This window comes from Molothrus aeneus, chromosome 27, assembly GCF_037042795.1.
Source record: "Molothrus aeneus isolate 106 chromosome 27, BPBGC_Maene_1.0, whole genome shotgun sequence".
Classification (NCBI taxonomy): domain Eukaryota; kingdom Metazoa; phylum Chordata; class Aves; order Passeriformes; family Icteridae; genus Molothrus; species Molothrus aeneus.
Window position 1 is genome coordinate 1,687,241 of NC_089672.1, and position 26,128 is coordinate 1,713,368.

The 26,128-nt window shown below is 51.8% G+C and overlaps 2 protein-coding genes across 4 annotated transcripts in view; both read right to left on the minus strand.

Moving 5' to 3' along the window:
* Positions 1 to 784: 784 nt before the first annotated feature.
* Positions 785 to 15,035, minus strand: MOB3A (MOB kinase activator 3A). 3 transcript variants are annotated; one of them, XM_066566178.1, is made up of 4 exons: positions 14,927 to 15,035; positions 4,454 to 4,984; positions 2,591 to 2,793; positions 785 to 1,773 (listed from the first exon to the last, which is right to left on the minus strand). In XM_066566178.1, the coding sequence occupies exons 2-4, from the start codon at positions 4,869 to 4,871 to the stop codon at positions 1,744 to 1,746; spliced, it is 651 nt and encodes a 216-aa protein (XP_066422275.1). In that variant the 5' UTR covers positions 4,872 to 4,984; positions 14,927 to 15,035; the 3' UTR covers positions 785 to 1,743. The 3 variants fall into 3 exon arrangements, with proteins under 3 accessions (XP_066422275.1, XP_066422276.1, XP_066422277.1); XM_066566179.1 differs by lacking the exon at positions 14,927 to 15,035 and adding an exon at positions 10,058 to 10,174; XM_066566180.1 differs by lacking the exon at positions 14,927 to 15,035 and adding an exon at positions 9,143 to 9,254.
* Positions 15,036 to 17,872: 2,837 nt separating this feature from the next.
* AP3D1 (adaptor related protein complex 3 subunit delta 1) overlaps positions 17,873 to 26,128 on the minus strand; it is a 43,662-nt gene continuing 35,406 nt past the window's right edge. Inside the window, exons 23-32 of the mRNA XM_066566139.1 lie at positions 25,961 to 26,023; positions 25,237 to 25,335; positions 24,333 to 24,482; positions 24,165 to 24,212; positions 23,644 to 23,833; positions 22,505 to 22,593; positions 21,504 to 21,589; positions 21,046 to 21,167; positions 20,242 to 20,321; positions 17,873 to 20,085 (exon numbers count right to left, since the gene is read on the minus strand). Coding sequence (XP_066422236.1) covers positions 19,990 to 20,085; positions 20,242 to 20,321; positions 21,046 to 21,167; positions 21,504 to 21,589; positions 22,505 to 22,593; positions 23,644 to 23,833; positions 24,165 to 24,212; positions 24,333 to 24,482; positions 25,237 to 25,335; positions 25,961 to 26,023 — 1,023 coding nt within the window. The 3' untranslated portion in view covers positions 17,873 to 19,989. The remainder of the gene's footprint in view (positions 20,086 to 20,241; positions 20,322 to 21,045; positions 21,168 to 21,503; positions 21,590 to 22,504; positions 22,594 to 23,643; positions 23,834 to 24,164; positions 24,213 to 24,332; positions 24,483 to 25,236; positions 25,336 to 25,960; positions 26,024 to 26,128) is intronic.

The window sequence follows — 26,128 nt, forward strand, 5'->3', positions numbered from 1 at the left end:
AGGGCTGGAGGGTGGTCCCAGCACCTCCACTGGGCAGGGGAATGGGCAAGAGCCAGTGCTGCAGGCAGGGAACAAGAGGAGCTACAGCTGAGGAGCTCCTGACTCCCCTCCTGGCCAGGAAAACAATGTGCATCTCCCAAATGCAGAGTTTTTCCCAATTTAGTCCACCAGCCTCAATGACTACACCCCTGGCTCCTTCCCATGGTAGAGGAGCCTCTTGGCAAGTTGGTGAGCTGGAATTCCCCTCCCCTGCCCACTTCCACCTGAGTTTCAGAGCTGGGAGAACAGCTCAACCCTGGGGTACAGAGACACTGCAGACACAAGGCAGCAGCACAACCCCTGGGTCAGGCCCCATGGCCTTGGAACACAGCACAGAGCTTGGAGCAGCCTGGACCTGGCACGTGGAGAGCAGGAGGAACCCAACCAAGGCCCAGGAGCTGTGCCAGGAGCACACACCCACGAGCTCCCAGCTCCCCAGCACAATCCCCAAGGAGCCCAAACACCCCGTGTTTGTTTTGCTGATGGGAAGGTTCTGACGAAGGTGCAGTCACGAGACGCTCGGCGGCGGCGTGTGCTGTGTAAATACAACATAATTTATTGGTTCCATTTCAGAGCACGAGTGGTATTTGTACGAGTGTCCTAACGGCAGGGTGAGAAATGAGAGAGTCACGTACGTACAGAGATTCCAGGGCACGGGAATGCTTTGTAAGGAAGAAGTGGTTGGTTAGTGGTGCAGTTTGGTCACTTACTGGTCCCCAAATCCTAGGTAGACCCACGACCTACCAGGGGCACTGCCAAGCTCTCCTCGTGCAAGCAGCGGGCGAGGCTGGGGGGCTCTGGCTGCACAGCAGAGATTTTGGTCCCAGATGTGCACAGCTGGATGGGATGGTGATGCTGATGAAGGGGAGAAGGCTCCATACCCCAATGGGAAGCAGGATGGTCCCAGCAGGGTCAGCGTACCACGAGGGACAGGGAGAGAGGGAGGGGATGGAGGAGAATTCCTGGTGCCTGTCCCAGCACCTTCCCTCTGGTGGCTCCCATGAGGAGCTGCCAGTGTGGATTTGTGTCCCCATGGGGACAGTGCAGAGCCACAGCAGGGCTGTGTGTGCAGAGCTCAGCTCAGGGCTGGGCTGACACTCGAGGGCAGATTTCCACTCCAACAGCACCAGCCCCAGCTGTGGCAGCCTTGGGATGAAGCCCAGTCCCAGCTCACTCAGAGGGAGCACAGGAGAGCCAGGCCTTGGGGACAGGTGGGCACAGAGCAGCTCTGCCCCAAACCCAGACTCACAGCCAGTGGAAGAGGTGCTGGGGGATCCATGTACACCAGTCCTGTACCCTGCCTCCAGGGGTGGGAAATGTGTATCCCAAGGGAGGCACTGCTTCCATGGCAGCACCAGCCCCACGACACAGCTCTGTGTGAAGTGTCTGGCTCAGCTCACTCAGGGCACATGGAGGAGGCAGCTCAGGCAGCTCTTCCCCGCTCCGAGAGCCAACATTCCCATCAAGTGGCCCACAAAATATCTTCTTTCTTTTTTATAGAAATTACTATAAAAAATTAGTTAATCTAGAGCATCTTTAAAAAAATATTCCTGCAGTATCACAGTTTTACATTGAAACTCATTAAAAATATATAATTTCTTCAACGAAACGTCTCTGTTCTCCCCTTGAATCACCTCTCCAGTCTGGGGTGGGGGCTCGGAGTCCTCGGAGGAGGTGCCGAGGTGGGAGCAGGAGGGTCTGAGCTCAGTGGCACATCCTGGAGGTCATTTCCTTCTGTCAAAGGGACAGAGAACACAAGGGACTGTGAAGGAGGATCCCAGGCTCCCAGGTGAGGGTGTAGATAAACCCCCCTGTGTGTAGCTGTCAGTAGCACTCCCAGGCACGGGGTGACCCTGCTGCCCAGTTTGGGCAGGGCTGTGTTCCCCCCACCACATCCCAGTCCCATCCTGACTGCCAGGTTCCTGACAGTTACACTGCAAGGCCAACTGGTCCTGAATTTGGGCAACCAGCTTTAGAAGGGAATCATGGAATCCTTAAGGGTTGGAAAGACTCCCAAGATCATCAAGTCCAACCATTACCCCACCACTGCTGTGTCACCACTCAACCATGTCCCCAAGTGTCACAGCCACACATTTTTTCTAGGGATGATGACTCCAACACTGCCCTGGGCAGACCTTTCCAATACTTGTCCCACCCCTTTAGTGAAGAAATTTTCCCTTAAATCCAATATAAACCTCCACTGGCACAGTTTGAGAGCTTCCTCCTGTCCTGTCACTTGTTACCTGGGACAAGACTGAGTCCTCCTGGCTGTCCCCTCCTGTCAGAGAGCTGAGCAGAGCCACAGGGTTCCCCCTGAGCCTCCTTTGCTCCAGGCTGAGCAACCCCAGCTCCCTCAGTTGCTCCAGACCCTTCCCCACCTCTGTTCCTATCTCTGGACATGCTCCAACCCCTCCATGTCTTTGTTGGAGTGAGGGGCCCAAAACAGACCCCAGGATTTGAGGTGGGGCCTCCTGAGAAGGTTCCAGAGCCCTCTGTGACTCCCCCAGCCCTGTGCTGGCCACAGACCCTGAGAGCCCCAGCAGACACTCACCAGGGGCTCCAGCTCCTTGGTGTCTATGAGATTGAACTCTTTCACAAAGTAGTAAAAGTGCTTGTAGCAGGTGTTCACGTGAGCCTCCGAGCCCATCTGGGTGATCCTGTCAAAGTGGTGGATGTAGACGTGGACAAACACCCGGAAGAGCCTGGACAGAATCTTCTTCACCACTGGGAGGAAGTTCTTGGGGAAGGGAGTACCTTGGGAGGGGAAGAGTGGCCATGAAAAACTTTTGGTCAGGTTAAAGCTGGTTGCTTAGGGCTAAAATAAATTGGTAAAATAGATAGATTGATGGAAATTGGTATAATAAATTGGTAAAATGGACAGATTCAGCCAAAAGTTCTGTCCCTGGTCATTTCCAGCTCTTGTCTCCTTTTTCCTTTCCTTTGGATCACATTTTTCAAAGCACAGATTTTTTTCAGTGACAGAGTGATGCACTGCTGTGACTGAAAGCAGAGCCCACATTCCCAGCAGTTGTTTCAGTCAGACAAGAGTTTCTTCTACTACTGCTTGATGTATTTATATAAACAGTGCAAAACACCAGATACAACCAAGCAACTTCCAAAGGAAAGGGCTGTTAACTCCCCACAGTTATCCCTTGTTTTGGTACATCTTTAGCTCTTTGGTTAAAAATTAAAGCTGTTTAGGTCCTCTTTGAAGGCTCCAGGACTGTTTGGCTGGGCCCCTGCAGCAGAGCAGTCTGGCCATGCAGCCACCTCCATGGGATATCAGGGTGTAAAGTTCACACTGTTTCTGGAGGAACAAGGACGAGTTAAACCCTTTCCTTGCTCTGCCAGAGCTGCAGCATTTCAGTCAGCATTGAAGGACCTGGTTAAAGCTGAGCTGAAGACAGTAACAACTCAAAAACCCCAAACCACAACCCTCGTGCTGTCGGAAGTTCGTCCTGCAGCCCAGAACAGAACCAACACCCCCAGTGAGGTCCCCAGAGAGCTGCAGCAGAGCCTGTGCAGCGTGAGAAGAATGGCAGGGGAGGGTTTGGTGCTGCAGCTCTCTCAAATCTGGCTGTTTACGGCCCCCCTCGCCTCCCTGCCCACTCCATGCCAGGTTTAAGCAGCATTTTGGCACAGTGGAGGATCCCTGTGGATGCTCAAGTGGCAGATGTGCCCCAAATAGGGACCAACTGCATCCCATCAGAGCTCCAACGGGAAAAACACCAGGGCAGGAGGGAGGGAGGGAGGGAGCTCTGCTGCACCTCATCTCCTCCATCCCAGGAGATGGAAGCTCAGCTACAACTGCATAGGCTCAGTTGTATTTACACGATAACTTAAGAGACTAAATTCTTCCATCTTCATCACAAAATAAAACCCAACAATCTCTGTCCCAAAGCTGCATTTGGATATGGAGATTGAGGTCACTTAGGCCAAATTCCTGGCAGTAGATGAAACGTGGCCCTTCCCTCCAGGCCTGTGCCAGCATCCCACCCCTCAGCAGGGGCAGAGGCAGCCAGTGTGGCCTCTAATAACAGAGGGGCTGATTATGGCAGGTGACACCATCACCAGGTGACACAGAGCTGTTCCTCAGACCTGGGCTGGCCAGCAGCTCCCAGAGAGCCATCCTGCATCCAGCATGAGCCACTCAGAGACTGACTGACTGCTCCAAGGGCAGCCTCCTGTTTCACTGGAGGCATTGAGGTATGGACACTCGAGGTATCCATGATCCCAGTGGGATCTGGGTATTCCAGCACTGCAGAAGAGCTGGGAAGAGCTCACTGCACAGAGGGAAACTGCTCTGCTACAGGGGTCAGCTGTGCTGCAGCATCTCCTGAAACAGCAACAGGAGCTCCACGAGAAGGCTCCACACCCCTCCCTCCCTCCAGCCGCAGCTGGAACCCAAACTCACCGACATTGGTGGGGAAGATGTCCTCGTTGTTGATCTGCACCTCGATCCAGTCCATGAGCAGGTTCATGTACTGGGGCGCAGACAGGGCCGTGGGTTTGCGGTACTTGTGCTCGTCCTGCCACCGGTACTCGTACTTGGGCCCCCCCGACATGACGGGGCAGGACTGCTCCGTGCAATAGTCACTGATGGTGCCGTAGATGAGGTTGATGCGGTTGAAGAAGTCCACGACGTGCACGGCCACCCAGTCGTTCTGCTCCTCGCCCGGCGGCAGCTGCACGGCCACCTTCAAGTCCAGGCCGGCGTTGAGCGAGGCCTGGGCCTTCTTGTGCAGCTCAAAGCGCTGAGTGCCCGGCTCGAACTTGCGCTTGGGCCGGAAGGTTTTGTCCTTATTGAACACCTGCTTTAAAGCGTGGGACATTTTCCTCCTCTGGCGCGTCCTGCAGGCCCGCAGCGGTGACAGCCGCTTCCCGGGGCACGGCTGGGGCGACTCTGATCTTCAGAGAAACCTCCCTCTGCTCATCTGGTCCTGATCTGCAACACAGCACAGAAGGGCAGCGATTAGGAACAGCTTTCTCAACAGGAAACCTCGTCTAAATCCCATAGGAAGAGATCTGGGATGCCATCTGGGCCCTCGCCCCACATCTGAGAAGGGGGGGGAGCCCACAGCAGCTTTCCTTCCTCCCCCTTCCCTTCCCCAGCTGGAGCAGAGGGGAGGGGAGGCTGGAGGGGCTGGACAGAGTCACCTCCTGACCTGTTCCATGTGGGAATGAGGGAACAGGCCCCACAGCCAGGGAGAGGGCTGCCACTCACCCCAACAGTGCCACACCATGAGACCCCAAGGCTGTAGAAATGCCACCACCTGCTTGGCTGACATGCACTGACAAAGGGTAAAACCAGCTGGGTTTCACCCAGATCCCATTTTCACCTCTGCATCCCCTCTTTGGGAATGAGGCCAGGCCACGTCATGCCAGCCCACAAGACAGCTCAGAGCTGCTGCCAGGCAGCCCCCACCAAGCCAGCCACTGAAAGTGAGAGACAGGAACCAAGGGGTGGAGGGCAATGAGAAGAAGAAGTCACAGCTCAGGCACCCGGAAAGCAAATATCCTGAAATAACACCAGCCCTGAGAGCAGCCACAGCCTCTTCTGCAGGTGTACACAGACCATAAACATATTTCCCACTTCAGTTTAGCTGCGTTTACAAGTTGAAAACTGGAAGATGAGGGGAAGCTCATCTTCCTCTTCCAGACTGTAGAAAATCAGCTCCAAGGGTGAGACACAAGTTGAGATCTGAAGGGATGCTGACAAGAAACACAGCTCTGTTTATCTGTAGCTAATTATACCTCCTTTGTTCCCACATCCAGCCCCTCACAGAATTTGTGCCAGGCTGCTCTTTGATGAAAGCTTAAGGCAGAAAGCTTTGTGTACCAAAAATATTATTTTACATGTGCTGGACAGAGAAATGAATAAAGTAATAAAAATTAAGCTGATGCCTTAAATAGCATAAATAAGATTCCATAATTTCATAAGCAAGCAAGCAAAAAAAAAAAAAACAACCCTTTCCCCAAGCAGAATCTACTTAAATTTACATGAGGCCTCAGATTTACATGAGTGTTGCTCCAATAGGTAAATAGTGTCCTCAAATGCTGGCAAGCACATCCCAAACTCAAGGTCATGACTACCGTGGTTGCAACCGAGCCCGTCTCTAACAGATGCTGCAGTGCTAATCAGCAGTTCTTCTCTGAAGAAAGATTAAAAAGCTTTAAAGCCAAGGCCTCTTGTTTCCTTATTTAATTACAGTGAGGAAGAAACCCCAAACCACTCCAGTTCACCTCACTAAGAACAGGCTCAACATTTCCTGCGGGAATGGGCTCAGTAACCTCTTCCATGCAGGAGCTGAGAGATCCAAACCCCAACATGGGATATGATGTGTTGGGAGAAACCCTAAAAGCAATTTAATGTGGGCTGAGAGGTGAATCCAGAGCAGATAAGTCGTCATGGAATGGTTTAGATTGGAAGGAACCTTAAAGACCATCCAGCTGCAACTCCCTGCCATGGGCAGGGACACCTTCCATGGGCAGGGACACATTCCACTAGATCAGGTTGTTCCAAGCAACCCAAAACCCATCCAACCTGGCCTTCTGCTGCCAAAACAGCTGCTGTGACCCCATGAGCCACCTCAGGGGAGGCAAACCCAGCACAAAGCCCTGGCAGATGTGTCCTTTGGAGCGTGATCCAGCCCCAGACGTGGCAGAGGAAGCAGTGAAGGGTGTGGGGAGACAGCTGAGCAGTGCTGGTTAGCAGGAGCTGTGTCACAGCCTGGCCACATCCTGTGGCAGAGCAGGAAGCTCCAGGGACTGCGCCCACCCCGGAACCGAGGCAGGGCCCCCACAGAACCAGCAATGTGGGCAGCAGGTGCTGAGGCTGCTGCTACTTCCAGCAGAAAGTCCAGGGAAGCTCTTGTGATGAGTTCCCTGCACTGGAGAGGGAGGAAAACACATCCTCTCACACAAGAAACCACAAAGCAGCAGCAGCAGCAGCACCCTCCATGTGGCTCCCTGGAGCACCCCCAGCAGTGATTCCATCCCTGCTTCTTTTCTGGAGGATCTGCTCTGCAGGGCCTGCCATGGATGTGGATGTAAAACCTAAGGGTAAAAACAAACATCCCCTGGCTTTGGCACCACACATCAAGAAACCAAACACCAACCATTTTCCTCATCTGAGCGGGATGGAAAGACTTCATAGAATCCCAGAATATCCTGAGCTGGAAGGGACCCACAGGGATGATCAGTGCAGCCCCATCCCTGCACAGCCACCCCAAGAACCCCACCCTGAGCAGCCCTGGGAGCTCCTGGAGCTCTGGCAGCCTTGGCACCATTCCCTGGGGAGCCTGGGCAGTGCCCAGCAGCCTCGGGGGGCAGAACCTTGCCCTGAGCTCCATGCCAAGGCCTGGCCCAGCTCCAGCCCTTGCTGGGCTCCTGTCCCTGTCCCAGAGCAGAGCTCAGCCCCTGCCCCTGTGCCTGCCCTGGGCAGGAGCTGCAGCCCCCAGGAGCCTCCCCTCAGTCTCCTGGGCTCCAGCTGAACCAGCCAAGTGCCCTCAGCTGCTCCTCAGCCCTTCCCCAGCTCCGTGTCCCTCCTTTGGCCACTCTCCAACAGCTTTGGCTCCTTCTGATCTCGTGGTGCCCAAAGTGCCCCCAGCACTGGAGGTGAGGCTGCCCCAGGGCAGAGCAGAGTGGGACAATCCCTCCCTGGGCCTGGTGCCCCCAGCACAGGGTGGCCCTTGGGGCTGCCAGGGCCCAGCAGTGACTCAGATCCAACTTGCCCCTGACCAGGAGCCCCAGGGCCCTTCCCACGGTGCTGCTCTCCAGCCTCTCATTCCCAGTCTGTCCCTGCATCCAGGGCTGCCCCATCCCAGAGCAGGATCTGACCCTTGCCCTTGTCACTTTTCACATGGCTCAGGATTTCCCAGCCCCCCCATATTATCAGGGTCTCTGTGCAGGGCAGTTTATTTGGTGTGGAGGCAGTACTTGTCCTACAAACAAATCCCTGATCCTATGGAGACGTCATCCCTGAGAACTGAGGAGCTCAACACAGAGCAATTGTCTCTCAGACGATTCAGCATCTGTGTGAAGCATTAGCAAAATGAGTAGCTGAGACATCAAGCAGATGCAGCCTATTTAATTACGGTCTCTGACTGCAATGAGCTAAAAGAAACATTTAGCTCTAGGAAAAAAATAAAAATAAAGAGGCACAGAGACCAAAGCATCCCTGACATTGCTCAGAGATGATATCATCTGTACAACACCTACTTCCACAGGCAGGAGTCACAGCTGACACCGCCCCCGCACACAAGGGAAAGGAAAGGTTAGAGACAATTGGGAAATGGGACATGCAAAGCACCTGGATGGTATCTGCAAGCTTTAAAGGTGGGGGGAAAAACCACTCCCCCCTAAACAAACCTCAGTACATTTTGTTGCCTCCTCCTTTGAGCCAGCCAAGAGCACAGCAGACGTCACCGGTGCTCTGAGAGGACCTTGGCCAGCGCTCAGGATCAGAGCCCGTGACCCCCGTGGGCTGCCCAGGGCACAAACACGCCTCCAGCTTATCCCAAGGACACGGGAGGAGCAGCTCCTGCTGGGCTGGACTTGCCTGCCCAGGGGGCTCAAGGCCTGGCCCTCCCTTTCCCTCCCATCCCAAAAGCTCCTTTTCTCTGACTCCCTGCTTGTGCAGCTCCAGTCCTGGCCTGGTTTTGCTGCTGGGGCTGTTGGCACTGTCCTGCCATTCCTCCTCCCTCGCCAGGAATGGTGGATCATGAGGAGCTGCCTTGCTCTAACACCAGGCTCTGGGCAGAGGAAGGAAGCCCAGGCAGCTGCTTCCCAACTCTTGGTCACTTGTAAAAGCAGCTCAGAGTCTGGAAAAGGGAAGAGTCAGCTCCTCCAAAACGCCAGGAGACTGCCTCCCCTTGCACCCTGCTGAGCCATCCCGAGGTTTTCCAGGAGCCAGCAGAGTTCCCGACAGATCCTGCCCTCCCTACAGAGGCAGAATGGCCCAAAAAGGACTCCAGGAGTCCCATGACTGCTCCATCAGTGCCAGCCCCAGCAGCACTCCATGCTCCCCTCTGCTGCCAACACTGCACAGGGCTTTAACAACAGCCAGGGAAAACCAGCAAGGCAGCGGTGAGCAAGCTCCTACCTGTGCTCCTGGCCTCAGCAGTCACTCCTGCAGAGGGCTCAGCCCCGCTCTGCACCCTCTGCAGCACTGGCAGGCGCCGAGGCCAAGCTTCCTTTTTCAAAAGAGGGGGAAAAACCTCCCTGTTGCTTTCATGGGCGGCCACAACGCGGCGGCTCCGCAGCTGGGGAGGGGTCAGACACGAGGCCGCCTCCCTCTCCCTCCTCCGTGACTCCAGCGCCGGGCCGGCCACATCCTGCTGCCTCTGCTGGAACAGCACAGCCCAGGCAGCAAGGCAGCTCTTCAAATCAGGGACTGTCCAGTTTCCTGTCCGGGAAGCCAGGCTGCCATCCTCGCATCACTTGTAAGCCTCGGGTGGGGAGCCTGTGACAGCCACCGTGTCCCCAGAGCTCCCCAGAAGAGGGGAGCCACGATCCTGCTTCCCCCTGAGCCATCCCAGGGTCCTCAACGCCAGGCCAGAGGTCCCAACACAGGACACAAAACCCTCCTGATTGACAAAGCAACCCTGATGAAGGTATTTTGGATGCACCGAGCATTTCAAGTAAAAACCTGAATTTACAGAAGAAAAGCAGCTTCAAACAGGCAACTTGCACAAAACAGCCAAGACGGACGCTCACATTTTTTCCACAATTCCATCCCCCTCCTCCTTTCACAAATCCCTTCCCATGGCCACTCTGCACTAGCTCAGTGGCTCGGGACAGGATGATCCTGGTTTGCTCCGATCAAAGGAGAGATTTTACTACAGAGAGCAGGGACCAGAACAATCCTGGCAGCCGCAGCGCACTAATGGCAGCCAGTTTCTGTGCCTCCAGAGCCAGTCCGGCAACAAACGAGGGCTTGTCTTCCTGGGAGCAGACTTCCAGCTGCTCTTCTGAATGGATTTGTGATATGAGGAGCGAAGGTCTGCCCCGTGCTTACCTCGGGCAGGGCAGGGCAGGGCGAGGAGGGCTCAGTGTGGCTGGAAGGCACCCCTGGCCATTCATAATCCCGGCCAGCCGGCACTTCCACGTCAGCCGCTTCCTGTCTGGCACTGCCTCCAGCCTCCCGGCCCAGGGAGCTGCCAATGTTTTCCCAAAATTAATCCTTCCCCTCTGCAAGCTCTGCCTTTCCTCCTCCCGCAGGATCACTCCGTGCTGCTGCAGGAGAGCTGAGCCACGGCTGTTCCCTTCGGCATTGCCTTCCCCGTCCATCCCCCGAGCTCAGCCCCTGCAGCTGAAGCTGCTCAGAACTTTCTGGAGAAGGAGCAGCTCGACCCAGCCCAGCTGCACCTCCAACCCCAACCCCAACCCCACTTCATTCTGCTGCTCTGCAGGACAACATCCACATTTTTCTTTTAGCAGCAGCCTTCGCAAGCAAATCTGAACAGGGGCACACTGGAAATGCTGAATTGCCAAGGTTTGGGCAAACAAAGAGCCTTTTGTCTCTCACCAGAGTCAGCTTTAAGAAGGTCCTGCTTGTTGCCAGCCACCCCCAGGCCTCGCTATTCCAATCTGCTGCACAATTTGGAAATTCCCGAGTAAGAAATGGTACAGCTCTCCTGGGACTTCCCACGTCTCCAGGCCCTTCGTGGAAAGAGGGTGGCTTAGGGGAAGAGGTTGGTTTAGGAGCAGGACAAGGCTATATGAATGAGAAGAGAAAAAAGCATAATAAAAGACCAAAAATAGTTCTCCTGGGCTTTAACTGGCATCTCCTTTGCCCCTGCAAGGCCAAGCATTCCAGGCAATCCCAAAGTTGAGTTAGTTTATGGAATAAAGGGAAAAGCCCTGTTAAATTAAGCAGTATCTGGGATAGCAGAGGACCCACCAGAGATGAGGGGAGCTCTGGCAGAGCCCATCAAGAGCTGCAGGTGGCAATGCTGCTGCTTGGAGCAGAGAGCCCAGGTCAGCCAGCAGTGAGACACCAGCATCCATCCCAGGCAGATGGATGAACAGGGAGTTTATTGCTTGGCTCCCAGATCAGGACTGACATTCAGACCATGGGCAGTGACAGGAGGGATGTTATGGGTGACACTGCTCACACTGCACAGGGATGCTGAGAGAGGGCAGGTGAGGCAGTGAGTGCTGGGGAGGCTGGAAAACCCAGTCTGGCAAGGGAGAGGGAAGGCAAGAAACCCAATTTTCCAGCGTGGTTTGTCCCCCTGGCCTTGCTCCCCACAGCCACAGAGGGAGAAAAGCCACACGAGAAAGTAAGCCCTGTAAAAGGTCCCCTCCTGCTTCCCTGCCCAGAGGGAAAGGTCAGGCAGCAGATGCTGCAATCCCCAACTGTTCCCGTGGAACAGCAGCGACTGCAGGCAGCCCCGTGGAGCCCCGGGTGTTACTGACTCAGGGCCAGCCCCGCTGCTCTTCCGTGCCATCTGCATCCATTGCAATGTCAGAGCCTCGCAGGGCTGCTGGAAGGTGTCCATGCCTCCCGCCGCGCTGGGGCTGCGTGTGGAGGCAGAGCTAATCCTCTGTGGGCTCTGCAGGGCTGTGCTAAGCTGACAAGCTGGGTCACGACTCCAGCACAGGTTAACTGCACACACAACAATTGCCAGGGAAGAGCCCAAGGCCAGTGATGGCACAGTAGGAGCAGCTCCCACTTTTCCAGGTCCTCCAGGAAGGCCTCTTGCTGTCCCCACTACAGGGCTGGAAGGGCAGGGTGGTGTTTATTAAGTCCCAGCTGAGCTGCTTGTCTCTCCCTGCTTGCCCTGTCCTCACTGGACAGGGATATTTCTGGGCCCAGAGCAGTTCCATTTCCTCTAACTTTGGGATCTGCCCCCACCCAAGTCAAAGCTAACATCAGTTTGGAGCATGAAATTTGCATTAGGATGATAAAATGACTATGGCACCATTGTAACAGTGGGCTGGGATCCCAGGAAGTGTGGGATCACACCCCAGGGCTGAGCTGGAGCACGAGCTGGCCACACAACCAGCCTTTCCCAGAGCATGGATAATCCCAGGGACAAACATCCCTTTTCCCTATGTTAATGTCACACGTTGGGATGAATGGCAGGATTGTTTCTTGCTGACAGCAGAGGCCCACGAGGCCTCTCCTGCCCTGGCAGGAGATACAGGAATAACTCAATCCCTTAGCACAGCTCCAGGCACAGAGCGAGCCCATGGATGTGGAGCTGGAGACCACCTCAACACCAACCACATCACACAGCCAGAGGAAAGGGAGAAGGAAGCAAAGGCAGCCAGAAAACAGCCCCAAGGGAGGCCTGCAGAAAATGCAGGGCCTTTCAGGGCAGCCACAGGGCCAGCTCAGCTCCTGCTGCACCCTCAGCTGTAGCCTGGGTGGCTCCAGCTCACCTTCTGTCCCACGAGTTCCCTGGAATCAGCACAGGGTCACACATGGGAGTGTCTGCAGCACCACCACGGTGGCCTCGTCTCACTCACACTGACCCAACACCAGCAGCAGCTCTTTGGGACCTCAGCCAGGTTTTCTGGAGGAAGTCAAAGCTGTCAGATGTGATGGATTGTTTTGCTCTGGCTTTGCCCACTTGCAAAAGTTGCTGTTTTGTTTTTGGGTTTTTTCCTGGCCTTCGCTGCCTCCATCCCTTCCTCTGCTCTCCCTTCTGCTTCATGCACCCACAGCAAAAACCCACCCAGATACACCAGGAGCAGAGCAGCACCTGCACCACACCACCAGCTCCAGAGGGAAGCAGGCAGCAGAGCAAACCAGGGATACCTCTGCCTCCCAGGGGCAGCTGGAAAAAGGAGGATAAAGGTGCAGCCTAAGGTGCACTCTTTATTGACAGCATTAGCTGGTATTACATATTCCTAAAGATAAGTTGATAAAGCTCCAGTAAAGCTGGTTCTGGATCCACTTACAGCAGCATTTATGGCTCAAGAATCAGAAAATACTTCCCTGTCTTACTAGAAATTAAAACTCAGAAATTGAAAGCAATTCCCTTCCCAGGCCTGTGGACAGGGTTGGAAAGGTTTTGCAATCTCTGTGCTCTGACCCCAGATACTTTCACCACTCACATGGGACATTTTCTCTTTCATTAGTGTGGCCGTGGAGATCCCTGGCCCCCACAGAGGAGCAAGAGTGACCAAGCACAGCAGAGATCTGGACAGTCCAACCTCCAAAATGGGACTAAATCACCCCATTCCAGTGTGGGGGTACTTTTCACCCCATCAGCAGAAGGGCCATGTTAGAGGTGGACAAGGAAGCAGCTGGCAAACAGCTCCAGAGGCAGCAGAAGGGAAGCAGGACAACTTTGCTCAGGAAGCTGAGTCTACTCCGAGCTCCCCAAGCCTTGGCCAAGCACAAGGAAGAGCCCATTTCCATCTCTGATGATGGCACAGGTGACAGAGCAACAGAGCATCCCAGGAGCTGCAAGGTGAGCCAGGCACAGGGAACCAGCTCCCTGCTCAGCTCCTCGCTATAAACCAACAGCTCCAGGTTTTGCCACCACTGGAAAGAATTCCCAATGCTTCTCTCCCTCTTTTTGGGGATTTTGAGGAGTCAGAAGCTCACCCCAGGTTCACCTCACAGGAAGTGACTAAGACAGAAAGTGAATCTGAAACATGGGATTCACAGTCCAGGGAACAGCAACAGACAAACAGGGAGCTGGAAGTGAGCCTGAAGTTGGGAAAGGAAGCAGAGTGCAAGGACAAAGCCCTGGGGACTGTGATAAACAGGTGGCTGGGGAAGTTTCACATCTCCCAGCAAAATCCCTCCCTGCCATGGCAGAAGATTTCCAGACCGGAAAGGGACTTTTAACAAAGGGATGGAAATCTAGAAAGTGTGGCCACTCTACAGCTCTTAGAGGAGGGAATCTTGCCCTTCACTAGCACTGACAGAAAAGCTTTGCCCAAACATCTGTGCTGCACACTGGACAACTCCAGATCCCCTGTCCTTTCCCTCCAAAGGACTTCCTGCTCTTTCTTTTGCCTGTCCTTCTCACACAGGCTCTCTGAAGGAGCTGAGCTCACTGTGCCCAGATCAGAGCAGAGGCAGCTCTGTAAGATCAGGATTCCTGAGCCTGCAGCAAGAGACAGAAGCAGAGCAAGAGTTTGCTTTCAAGTTCTCCTGACACGTTCTCCCTCATGACAGCTGAGCCGTGGCTCACCATGACCTGAAAAAAAATGGAAAATTCCCCATTCCCCGACCAGTTTAGAGACTGAAAGGCTGGAACTTCAGAGCTATGCCTTTACCTATAGCAGCTGGGCTGGAGAAAGTCGGGAAGGAGAGGTGGGATGAAATAGGGAAGTTGAAAGCTGTAACTCCACAGTTGTGCCACCAACCCCCTCACTCTCTGCGATATTTTTTTTTCCCTCATTATGAATTTTCCGGTTGCTCACGAATCCTTCAGCAGGTCCGACCCCTCAGAAGGGAGGGGACTGTGCCCAGCAGCCAGGGCTCTGCTGGGGATGTTCCATCCAGGGGGTTTCTCCTCAGGGCCGGGCCAGCACAGGCAGATCCATGCCCTGATCCATGCCCCGATCCCCGCCCGGCCCGCCCGGGGGGCTCCGGGCCCTCCTGAGGGGCTCAGGCCCGGCCGCGGCCGCCATCGCCCCCCGCCCAAGCAAACACAAACAATTAAAGAACGCCCACAGCGGGGATGCGGTGGCCGCAGCTCAACAGGTCCCGTCCCGTCCCGCCAAGGCGGGGGAGAGCCCGGCCCGGCCCCACCGGGGGAACGCGGCCACCGGGGCTGGGGGGACACGTGAGCAGGGCTGGGGACACGCGGCCCTCTCCCGGCCCCTTTTCCCGGGGGGCCCCTCCGAGCCCGTCCCGCAGGACCCTCCTCCCTCACAGCCTCTCCCGGATCCCCTCACAGCCCCCGAGCCCCCGCACCTGCCGGGCCGCGCTCCCTCGCCGGCGGACGCGCACAGCTCCAGGGCCGCAGCACTCCCTCGCCGCGGGCCGCAGCACGCCCCGCGCGGCCGCCGCGCTCCCGCCGCTCCCGCGCCCTCCCGCGCGCCGCTCGCAGCCGGCGCTACTTCCTCTTAAAGGGGCCGCCCCCGCCTGCGCCGGCCCCGCCCACGGGAGGGACGGGCCAGGGAGGGGGAAGGGGAGAGGCACAGCGGATGTTGGTGAGGGGAACCGTTCGTGTTTTACCGTATTGTTAAAGTTTTATTCTAGGGTATTTTACTCTGTGTTCTTTTATTCTATTTCAATATTTTATTCTACTCATCTGAATTCCTTTTCTTTTCTTTTCTTTCATTTTCTCTTTTATTTTCTACTTCATTTTGTTTCTATTTTATCCTTAGTTTATTTTCTCTTTTATCTTTATTTTATTTTCTATTTAATCTTCTTTTTATTTTCTCTTTTTATTTTATTTTTTATCTTTATTCTATTTTAATTTTCTATTTTAATTTTCTGTTTGCTTTTGTTTTCAATTTTATTTTTATGTTTTCTTCTGTTTTATCTTATTATTTATTTTCGTTAATTCGATTTATTATTTATTTTCTTTAATTCTGTTATTAATACATAATTCTATGTATTTTTTTGTAATTTTATTTATTTTTTTCTTTTATTCCATTCCAGTTATTTCCCTCTCTTCCCTTTTATTGCTTTTCTTCTATTCTGCTTTATTTTTTTTTAATTTATTTTCCCATTTTATTCTGTTTTGTTTGTTTTCCTTTATTCCCATTTATTCAGTGTTTGTGTTTTTGGGACAAGGCAGGGGGGTCCGAGCAGAGCATTGGTCCAACGAGGGCAGCTGCAGGGACCTGCCCAGACCTCAACTTTAAGGTCATAAAAAGGAGAAGTGGCCAGAACCAGCCCCTGGTTCAAAGGGAACTGCTCACAAACATCAGGATGGGGAAAGTCAAACCCCGCTGGGAAATCCCTGGGAAGCCCAAAAGCAAAGGGTGCCAAAAGCTGAAGCAGAGCTGGGAGCTCCTGCCCCATGAGGGGTTTTCCAACACTCCTGGCTGGAGCCGGCAGTTCCCCAGCCCAGGTGCCCCACAACCTCTGCAGACCCCGGCTCAGTCCCCGGGTGTTCACAGCCCCCAGCCCGCACCCCAAGTCACAGAATCACAGAATCACTGAATCACTGAATCACAGAAGGAGCTGAGCTCACTGTGAATCACTGGGCTGGAAGAGCCCTTCAAGATCATCGAGTCCAACCCAGCGCCAACAGCTCAACTGAACCCTGGCACTCAGTGCCACATCCAGGCTTTGTTAAACACACCCAGGGATGGGGACTCCACCACCTCCCCGGGCAGAACATTCCAGAGCTTTATCACCCTTTCTGTAAAAAACCTTTTCCTGCTATCCAACCTGTATTTCCCTTGGCACAGTTGAGGCTGTGTGCTCTGGTTCTGTCAGTGCCTGGAGAAAGAGCCCAGCCCCAGCTGAGCACAGGCACCTTTCAGGAGCTGCAGAGAGTGATGAGGGCACCCCTGAGTCTCCTTTTCTCCAGGCTGAGCACCCCCAGGGTGGTCACAGCCCCTCCCAGCCCAGCTGAGCCGCAGAACCTGGGGTGAAGCCTCAGCTCCTCGGGGGTGTCTGGCTGCCCGAGCTGGCCCCGGCTCACGGCAGCAGCTCGGGGGCTCTGCAGAGCAGCTGATCCCGCTGCTGCTCCCGGGAACACGGGGCCCCTCTGGCAGGATTCCTCCATGAGCAGATGATGATGCTGTGCCCCAGGGCAGGAGCCTGAGTGCCAGGCTCGTGGGCAACTCCCGGTCACAGAAGCGAGGTTGGGGAGGCACCACTGGAGCTCGCCTGGCTCAGCAGGGGCCCCTGAGCACATCAGGATTGTGGCCAGATGGCTTTTGGGGATCTCCAGGGAAGGTGACTCCACCGCCTCTCTGGGCAGCTCTGTCACACCCAGGGCAAAGTCCTTCCCCTGCTCAGGTGGAATTTCTTGTGTTCAGTTTCCTCCCATGATCTCCGGTCCGGTTGCTTGGCCCCAGCCTCTAGCAGTTAGTAAAGCATATATCCATATATGTAATATATAAATATATATATTGTCTATCTCTGCTCTTCCCCCCACAGCCTTTCCCCACAGGAGATCTCCATCCCCTCATCATCCTCACAGCCCTGCACAGGCCCCAGAGGAGCCCAGAACTGGACACAGCACTGCAGGGCTGAGGGAGGGGCAGGATCATCTCCTGTGGCTCATTTCACACTTGGGGTTTGCTCCAGGCACTCCCTGGGCTGGGATTTACTTTTGTTTCCATCCCATTCCATCAGATTTGTGCAGTCCCAGCCCATGGCAGGTCCATGTGGGATTGCAGCAATGGGGCCAACAAGCTACTGGGCAATTCCAGTGCAGAACTGGTGGCTCCTGCCTCTCAGCCCCAGGGATTTCTATCCCAAGATGATTCTCACAGGTTCTGGTGTGACTGGAAACCACTGGGGCTTCAGCCAAGCCCAGGCCTCATTCCTGCTGTGGCAGGACAGGGCCTTAAGCCCCACATCAATGTCACCACATTTGTCACAAATCTCACTGGAGGCCAAGAGGAAGCAACAGCAGGGGCTGATTCCTCCCATTCTTCCAAGGGTTGAATTTTAACTGCAATCATGATCCAAAACATAAAACAATTCATGGAGATTTAACAGAGATAGTCTGAATTACTTTTTCCTGTAATTTCAGTGTTAGTGACAGCTGCTGTTGCAGAGCTGCCTTTTAAGGGGGTGGCACTTGGAATTCCCTACCTCCTTTGGGAAGGAGATTCCTCTTACCTCCACTGAAGATCCATTATTCAAGCCCTGGGGTAAATCCATGCCCTTGATTTTGGGTCCATCCAAACTGGAACAGTCTTATGAAAGGACTATTTATAAAGCCAAAAATTTAACTTTGTTTTGAAAGTTTATTGGATCATCTTGACACAAAATCATTACAGCAGCTTGTGGTATGTTGTTTTCTTTTTCTTTTCTTTTTTTTTTTTCCAGGGAATGTTGATAGCAAATAAATTTGTGAATGTAACACATCATACAGTTTCAAAATTCTAGAATCACTGCACAGGATTCTGTAAGAGACTCTACATGCTAAAGTGACAGTTTTCATCCATGAATTAAAAAACCCAAACACTAATTGAGGAACATTATCCTTTAAGACAATTTTAATATGTTCAGTTTCTAATACACAACTGGCTAACCAAGGGAGGCTGACCAAAACCAAACCCTCCACGTTGTGGCAGCGCGGTCGGACACGGAGCTGGGCCTGGCAAGGAACCCAGAGCACCAGAGCAGAGCCTTTGCCAAAATACCTCCTGTGGGAAGAGTGTAAAGAGCACAAGACACGCGTAAAGTACAGGACATCACCCAACAAATAAGATCAACACTTTATCCTGCTCCCTGCGTGGGGGTTTGGTGTTTTAGGAGTGGTGGTGGTGCTGGAGACGTGCAGACCCAGCCAGCTCCTCCCTGGGCACCTTTTTGGAGCAATCAAAACTGCTCCTGCTCTGTGCCTCAAAGCAAAATCCTTCCATGGAGTTTTGCTCACTGGGTGTGGAACTGCAAGGAAAGAAACAGAGCAGGGGAATACAAAATAAGTTGAAAGCAAGGGATGTTGTAGAAGGACATCAACTGAGCATCTCTGCAGGACACTGTGACATTCCTTTCCTGTCAGTGACTCCACAAGATTCCAATAGTGCAGAATGGGCACTTCCCAGACTCTCCCTTCTTCTCCCTAAAGCAACAGCTACAGTCCCAAATCTGCAGCTCCTCAGCCCCCTCCCCACCCTGCACCCTGAAGGGAGAGCAGCTCCTCACGAGCCCTCTCCTGCACCCTGGCAGGGAGAGGGGATCATCATCATCCTCCTCCTCCTTCCTGCCTCTGGGACATGGGGTCCTCATCCAGCCCTCTCTCCCTGCAGGGAGGGCTCTGCCACAGGGACCCAGGGGCCTTTGTGCTGCCAAATCTGCTCTCAGTGCTGCAAGGGCAGGGCTGGGGGACACTGAGGGGACACAGACAGAATGACCCTGCTGGTTTCAGAGCCCAGGGGGAGGACATGGACCTGCACACAAGGGGCTGCACCCATGATTGTTTCTCTAACCTGGTAATGGTCAACCTCAGCTGGTGAGCAAAAGGATAAAAAAGCAGGAACAGACCCCTTTGGATTTCCAGTTTCTTGCTACAGCTTAACTGTTCAGGAATGTGAAATTGAAGTGGACTCATAAAACACATCAGCAGAGACAGCTCAGAGGGGAGAGGCCTGACAGACTCCGTGTGTGGGGCAGTCGAGGGGAGCACAGACCCAAACAATAACACTTCCAGCCCGTTTCATGCTTCCACACTCGACTCTTCCAGCTGTCACTAAAAGAAGGTTAAGGCTCAAGGCAACTACTATAAACAGAAACTCAAACATCCCAGTTCCCACAGGGCTCCTTTGGATTAGCTCAAGGAGATGGAGGATATTTATATGCTGATCACAATAGATCTTGAGATAATAATAAATCATATATATATAAAAAAAAAGAAACAAAAAGAGGCCTTCTGGTCCAGCACCAGCCTCTGCTAGAAATATACATCAACTACAGCAGCCCTGAAGACATATTTCATGGCTAAGGATTAAGTCAACCTTCCCTGGCATAAGCACAAGCAACAAACTGTGCTACTGTTGATAAAGTCCTGCTCAGTCGCCGTCCCACACAGATGAAGGTCATGGGATCATCATGAGCTGCTGAATAAATAGTGCCCACCCCTCCCTCCCTCCCTCCTCCAGTCATGTCACCAGGATCTCTTTGGGCTAGAAAGGGTTAACACCACAGTTTGTAAAAAGTTCTGAAAATAAAAAGGTAACATACAGCCTTAAAATGTCTAAACTGCAACCAATGGTGGAGTGAACTGAAAGCACGTGCCCCAGGGTAGTACATGCGTACGAGGGAGAAACTTAACACTTGGGTCTGCTCGTCTTTACACGTTGGGTGTGTTTCTGCTCCTTGGAATATTGTATAAGGAATATTCAGCACTTGGACAATGTCTCTTTCATCTCATCCAACAAGTTGCTAAGCAGGGTAGAATCATTACATTTCCCATCTATGGATACAGAGTTCTCTCCCTTGGAAAGGAAAAAAAAAAAAGAGAAAAAAAACCATTAGCTTCTCTTCCAAGTGGGGATAAATGTGTTCCCAGCCAAATTCAGGACTGGAAAGAGGCAGAAGAAGGCAGGGAAGGCTCCAGGTTTAGCTTCTCTCAGGGGTTACAGTGCTCTCACCTTTTTTACCAGTAGGCAGACGTGATGGCCTTGGATAGAACGGCTGTACATGGATGCACACGAATCAACGCGTTCCACAACTGCAGAGAAACAGCAATTTCATTTCATTCCATTCCATTTTAATTCAAGCCCTGCTTCCCCTGGAGAGCAGCCCTTGCTCTGCCTGGCCTTGAGGAACAGAGGCTTCTACAGAGGGGAGGAGGAAGTCAGGGTTAAGGTATGCCTGGCTCCTCGTGGCTTCTCTCTGGGACGTTTCACAATAATGAGGTGAGTCATTTGTCTCTTAAGCCACAAATGTTCTGTGGCAAAAACACTGCTCAGAACGTAGATTTCTTCCCCAGAAATACTTCCAGTGAGGCAATGTCTAATGCAAACACCAGAGCATGATGAAACAGCCAGTTGTTTTGCTTCAGCCAGTGCTTGTGTTTTAATTAATAAACCCAAAGCTGAATAGCTGGGGCTCTCCCTCACTGACAGGAGGCACTGGGGAAGGAGTCTGAAACCCTGCAGATCATCCTCCAGAGAACAGTTACAGCCTGAACTCCACAGCAGCTGCTCCCATGATAGCTGTCACATGCCTCACTGGGCTGCAGGAATTCCACAGGGACACAAGGAGAATTCATCTTGAAGAACACTGCATGCTTTGAGTGTTGCAAAACTGGAGAAAACTCTCCCAAATGTATTTAATCTGGACATCACCTGCTCCTGTGGTTGCTGAGCCAATGGAGTATTATGCCCACCAAGCAAAGCAGAAATTTTAGAAGATGGAATTCTGCAGAAGGTTCTGCATCAAGGAAGACTCACCTGAAAAATGATGATGAAAACAGATCTTTGCCAGTAGATGTTGGAAAGAAATGCTAATTCCATCTACTTTAATAGAACTCATGTGCAGATCTCCAGACTCTAGGAGCTTGGCAAAAGCATCACTGCAGAACAGGAAGGAAAGCAAATGTTTTATTAGAAATGCAAGTGAAATCTGTGCCATCAGCCCCATGAAACATGTCAGGATACAGAAGCTTAAGTGCTATCAAGCTCTAGGAAAATGGATTTACAGCAAATACAGAAACCACACTCCAGAGCCCACTGGAGCAACTTGTGCCCTCTTGCTGCCAGAGCTGCCTCTGCCAGCCTGCAGGGCACAGAGCTCCCTCTGCAGAGCCATTTGAAATCAGTCACTGGACATATCTGAGCAGTCACCCCTTAGAGAGACACTGCCCAAGCCCTCAGGAGCAGGCAGGGCTCAGCCTGCCAGGGGCACTCACCTGTAGCAAGGCGTCGTGATCAAGTATGAAGCACAACTGAAGTGCAATTTGAAATCTAGTTTTTCATGGGTTGAACCTTCATCATCCTGCAACAGGGCAAAGGAGAGCAGGTGAGGGGGAGCCCTGAGGCAGCCACCCCCAGCCACCACAGTCACCAGAGAGGAGCTGAGGGCTGAGGTCGCCCTGAAGGATCAGTGTGAGAACCATCCCACCACAAGATCAGCCCACTCAAAGCTTTGGGCAGCTGGGTTGATACATGCACCTACAACAGGTAAGGGACACACTGGGCTGCAGTTCTGCCTGCACTCTGCTGAAATGAACTGAGCAGACTGAGTTTAACACTTGGAGATGTGGTTTTACAGTTCATTATTTCCTGAGCAAAATGATAAATTAATAGTTCCCAGATTCTTAGGTACTAAAATAGGACTAGAATGCTATTTTTAAGAAACTCTTAAAATAGAGACAATGGCTGACTCAGCAGTAGCCACAACTGTCTCTATTCATTTCCTCTGAGCATCTCTTTCATTAATAACTGTACTGAAATAACATCAGAGACCCACACAGTCTTATCCAGTCAATACCTATTAAACAATGCCTTCACTCTTGGTCTGGGTTTCCACTCTTAATAACTGCATCTAATTCTCATTTTTGTTTTGCAGCCTTGTACCAGGCTGCAGTGTCAGCTGAGATCAGAAGGAGCAGACCCTGGCTCCGTGTGTCCCCTCCCCAGCAGGTCAGTGTGATTTTCTAGCTGACAATGTGGCACATGTTCCAGGCTGCCTTGCTCACACGCTGACAGCAATGACAATGCAGGAGGTGCTGACGCAGGACTGGGGGCACTCTTTGCACAAGATGTCATGTGAAAATGTTCCTCACAGAATGGGCTGCTGCAGCAGGCATGAAATGATGCCTAAAAAAGCTCCAGAGCAGAGCTTCCCACCCGAGTGCGGCTCCCTGACGCAGTTCCCAAGGAAGCAGAGGCAGTTGAGAGCTGCACTTACTTTGACTATAAAGGACAGTGTTCCTTTTAACTTCTGAGCCATAACAATACTCTGAAGTGTAAACACAAACTGGGCTTCATTAGAGATTCCTAGTGTGAAGAGAGGAGAGGGAAAAGTCAGGTCAGAACATGGTTTCCAGATCTGAGTAATGGTTACAATAAACTGACTTATGTGCAGACTAGTTCTGAACCAAGTCTGAAATTCTCTGAGTTGGAAGAGAGTTCTACACACAACTGCTGTGATGAGTCAACAATGTTACAGCACTTGGGTCTCTCAGTAGCAGCAATGGGAGCTGGCATTTCATGGAGGTTATTGAGCAAGTGCCTGGGCAAAGTGTCACAGTGTCACAGATTTAAACTATTTGCATAACTGGAATTATATTATAGACATTTCAGAGTAGCTTTCAGAGCTAATTTGAATTCTAATTTTTCTATATTTTGCTTTCAATATACAAGTCTGTGTCAAGAACTGCCACATACAGATTTAAAACAAATCAAATACCCCACTGCTTTCCATGGGGGATTGAAAAGCTCTCTGAGACCACTCCAGCCCTCTGTGAGCTGTTCCAGGATTCAAATTAACTCCTTGGTGAAGGAAGAGAAATTCAGGAAAGTTCACAGATTTGACTGTACTACTGTGCTCTGTACAAAACCATTATCATTCATTTCTGTGCTTAATACTTCAGCTGCCCTCCTTGCACATCCTTATCACAAACCTTCCCTGCAAAAGGCCTCTGCCATTCAAACAGTGGGACAAGAGCTCCAGAATAAATCCAGAGTGGATTCTAATGCTTCACAAACCTATTACCTTGGTTTATTTTAAACCTCATAGCAAACACATCATGAATTTTGGATTCCTGCAGTCAAAGGTGTGCCAGCCTGCAGGCACCTGGAAAAGGAACTCAGACATTTGGACTCCCAGCCCTAGATTAAGGCTTTGCTCTTGCTGTGCAGAACCACCTGCATTACAGCCATACTGGGAGAAGGCTTATCCTCTCCAGGGAACTGTGGGAAAGCCCAGCAACACCCAAGCAGAGATGGTTTTTCTGGAAAACAGCAAGAAGTTCAAGCAGCTCTTTCCACAGGAGGGCAGTGCAGGGCCAGCCACACTCCAAGAGCCCTGTGCAAAGCTGTGCATACCAGGGGGGAGCTGGAAGGGCACAGGTATCCCATCGTGTACTGATGATCCTTCTGGTCGGAGCATTTTAGTGTTGAGAGAGTCCAGGACATTGAGTTCCATGCTCTTAAGGAAGCTAGTGCTCTTGTTTTCAAAGATAACAGACACAGTAACTTGGCTGTCATTCTGGAGGTTTCCTTGAATATCATAGGTCTGCAAATGAAGGGAAAAATGTCACAGGAAAGAATCAAACTTCAAGAAACAGAACACAGAACACATTTATCCCCATTTCACCCAGGGATAAAACCAGGTTCAAAAGGGAGGTAATTTGGAATAGCTTATGGAAAGATTATGGAAACACACTGGTGATCAGCTAAGGATTGGGAAAATATCAACTTAGAAATTCAAGTGGGCCACCCAAAGGAAAGGAAATAGAGCCTGGGACTGAAACAGTTCTTCAGTTATGTGATGGCTACATAAAGGAAAGAATCCCATCCCCAGGGCACCCCTCTCTCAGGGCACACAGAGAACAGCCCAAACTCACCATTTTAATGTAAGGGTTTTCAGCAAGAAGGCGGTAACTGGACATGGGCTGCAAAACAAGAGAGCTCACAGTCACACCAGAACTGCTGACTCTGAGAAGAGCTGTCCCTGCCCTCCCTCCCAAGCAGCTGAGCTCTCCCTGTCCCCAGGCCTGGGCACAGCCACTCACTGGTAGTGGCTCATCCTCTAGTGTCCCGTTCTGCACCGACTCCGGGGGCTCCTCCTCGCTGTGATGACTCTTCTTTTTGGATTTCTTTTTCTCCTTTGATTTCTCTTCTTTCTCTTTCTTGTGCTTTTTCTTCTTATGCTTGGAGGATTTCTACCAAGAAGAATGAGAAACTACAACAAACCCTTAAAGAAACCCTTGATTTTTAGCTATGACCCCTCCACCACACTTCCAGCTCTGGACTCTTGCTCTCTGCACTTCCTGGACTGCACAAAATTTCCCTTTACAGCAGAACCCAAAACAGAGCTACCATTCCTCAAATCTCAAAAGTAACTCCATGTGGAGTCCCAGTAAACCCTGCTCCCCACCCAGCTGCCCACACCTTATCCCAAAGTAACTTGGGAACAGCACAGGGCTGAATCTCTCCAAGTGTTTGGAAGCTCAGCTTTAACTGGGACCTGTCCCTTGGCTCAGGGACACGAGGTGGTCACAGCTCCTCAAGGATGCAACATTTGCAGGCAGTCACTGCACTGAACAGATGCTGTTGGTAAATCCTCTGTGCTGTTTTTTGAGGAGTTTGAGACAGCAGGAGAATATGGCTGAAAGGTGACAGCAACTTCATAGAACCAGAGAATTGTGAAGGTTGGAAAAGATCTTTAAGATCATCAGGTCCAACCATCAGCCCAGTGCCACCACATCCACCACTAAAGCATCCACAAGTGCCACATCCACAGGTTTTCTGAACATTTCCAGGGACAGTGACTCCACCACTGCCCTGGGGAGCCTGTTCCAGTGCCTGACAATCCTTTCCATTAACAAACAATAACAACAAAATCTTACCTAATATCTAATCTAAGCCTCCCCTGGTGTAACTTGAGGCAATTTCCTCTTAACTTGAACCACTTACCTTTCCTTCATCCTCCTCCTCCTCATCTTGTTCTTCCCTTTCTTCTTTTTTTACCCCTTGAGATTCAGCCACCACAGCAGTGCCCATTGCAGGCTCGCTCTGAGGAGATGAGCAGAAGGATTCTGACACTCATGGAAAGCAGCTGGAACAACCCAGTCCCACACCAGGAGAAACTCAACAGTGACAACTCCTCAGAACTGTTATTTCAGAAATGACATTAGGCTAACATGGAATCAAGGCTTTCATTTTATGCCTCTGAAACCCAGCAAATATGATCACCTGAGGACACGATTCAGAAGATTTTCTCCAAGGAATCCATCCCCTTACATCTTTGTCTTTTCCTCTAGAATTTCCCATCAAAATTCATGAGAACTTTTCTTTCACACTCTGTCTCTCATGTCTATTAATATTGCTAGAGTCTACCTCATACAGGGAAATAAAACCATACAACTGTATAACATTATACTCATCAATAACAAAATCAACCAAGCCTGGAGCTGCATCTGTATTTCTATTTCTATTCCTTGATCTGCACAGAATGAGCCTCAAGTCTCCCATTACAGTTCCTGTGAACTGGGCAGACACAATATCTCTGCTCCCCAGCAGGAAGGTGAGGAGATGAAGCTGATGTTCCCCTCTGTGCTGCAGCATGACACAGCACTCCTGCACAGCTCGAGGCAAGGAATAACCACAGAAGTTTGTTCTGATGGAGGAAGATTCCTACCTGTGGCTGGGGCATGGGAGCAGCTGGTGGAGCAGTGGAGAGCCAGAAATCCAAGTCTTCCCCCTGAATTTCAGAAGAAAAAAAAACCCCATTATCATTGTTCGTATATCTTTCTTGAAAATCAAATTAAAAACACAACACCCCCCCCCAACAACAGCAACAAAAGAA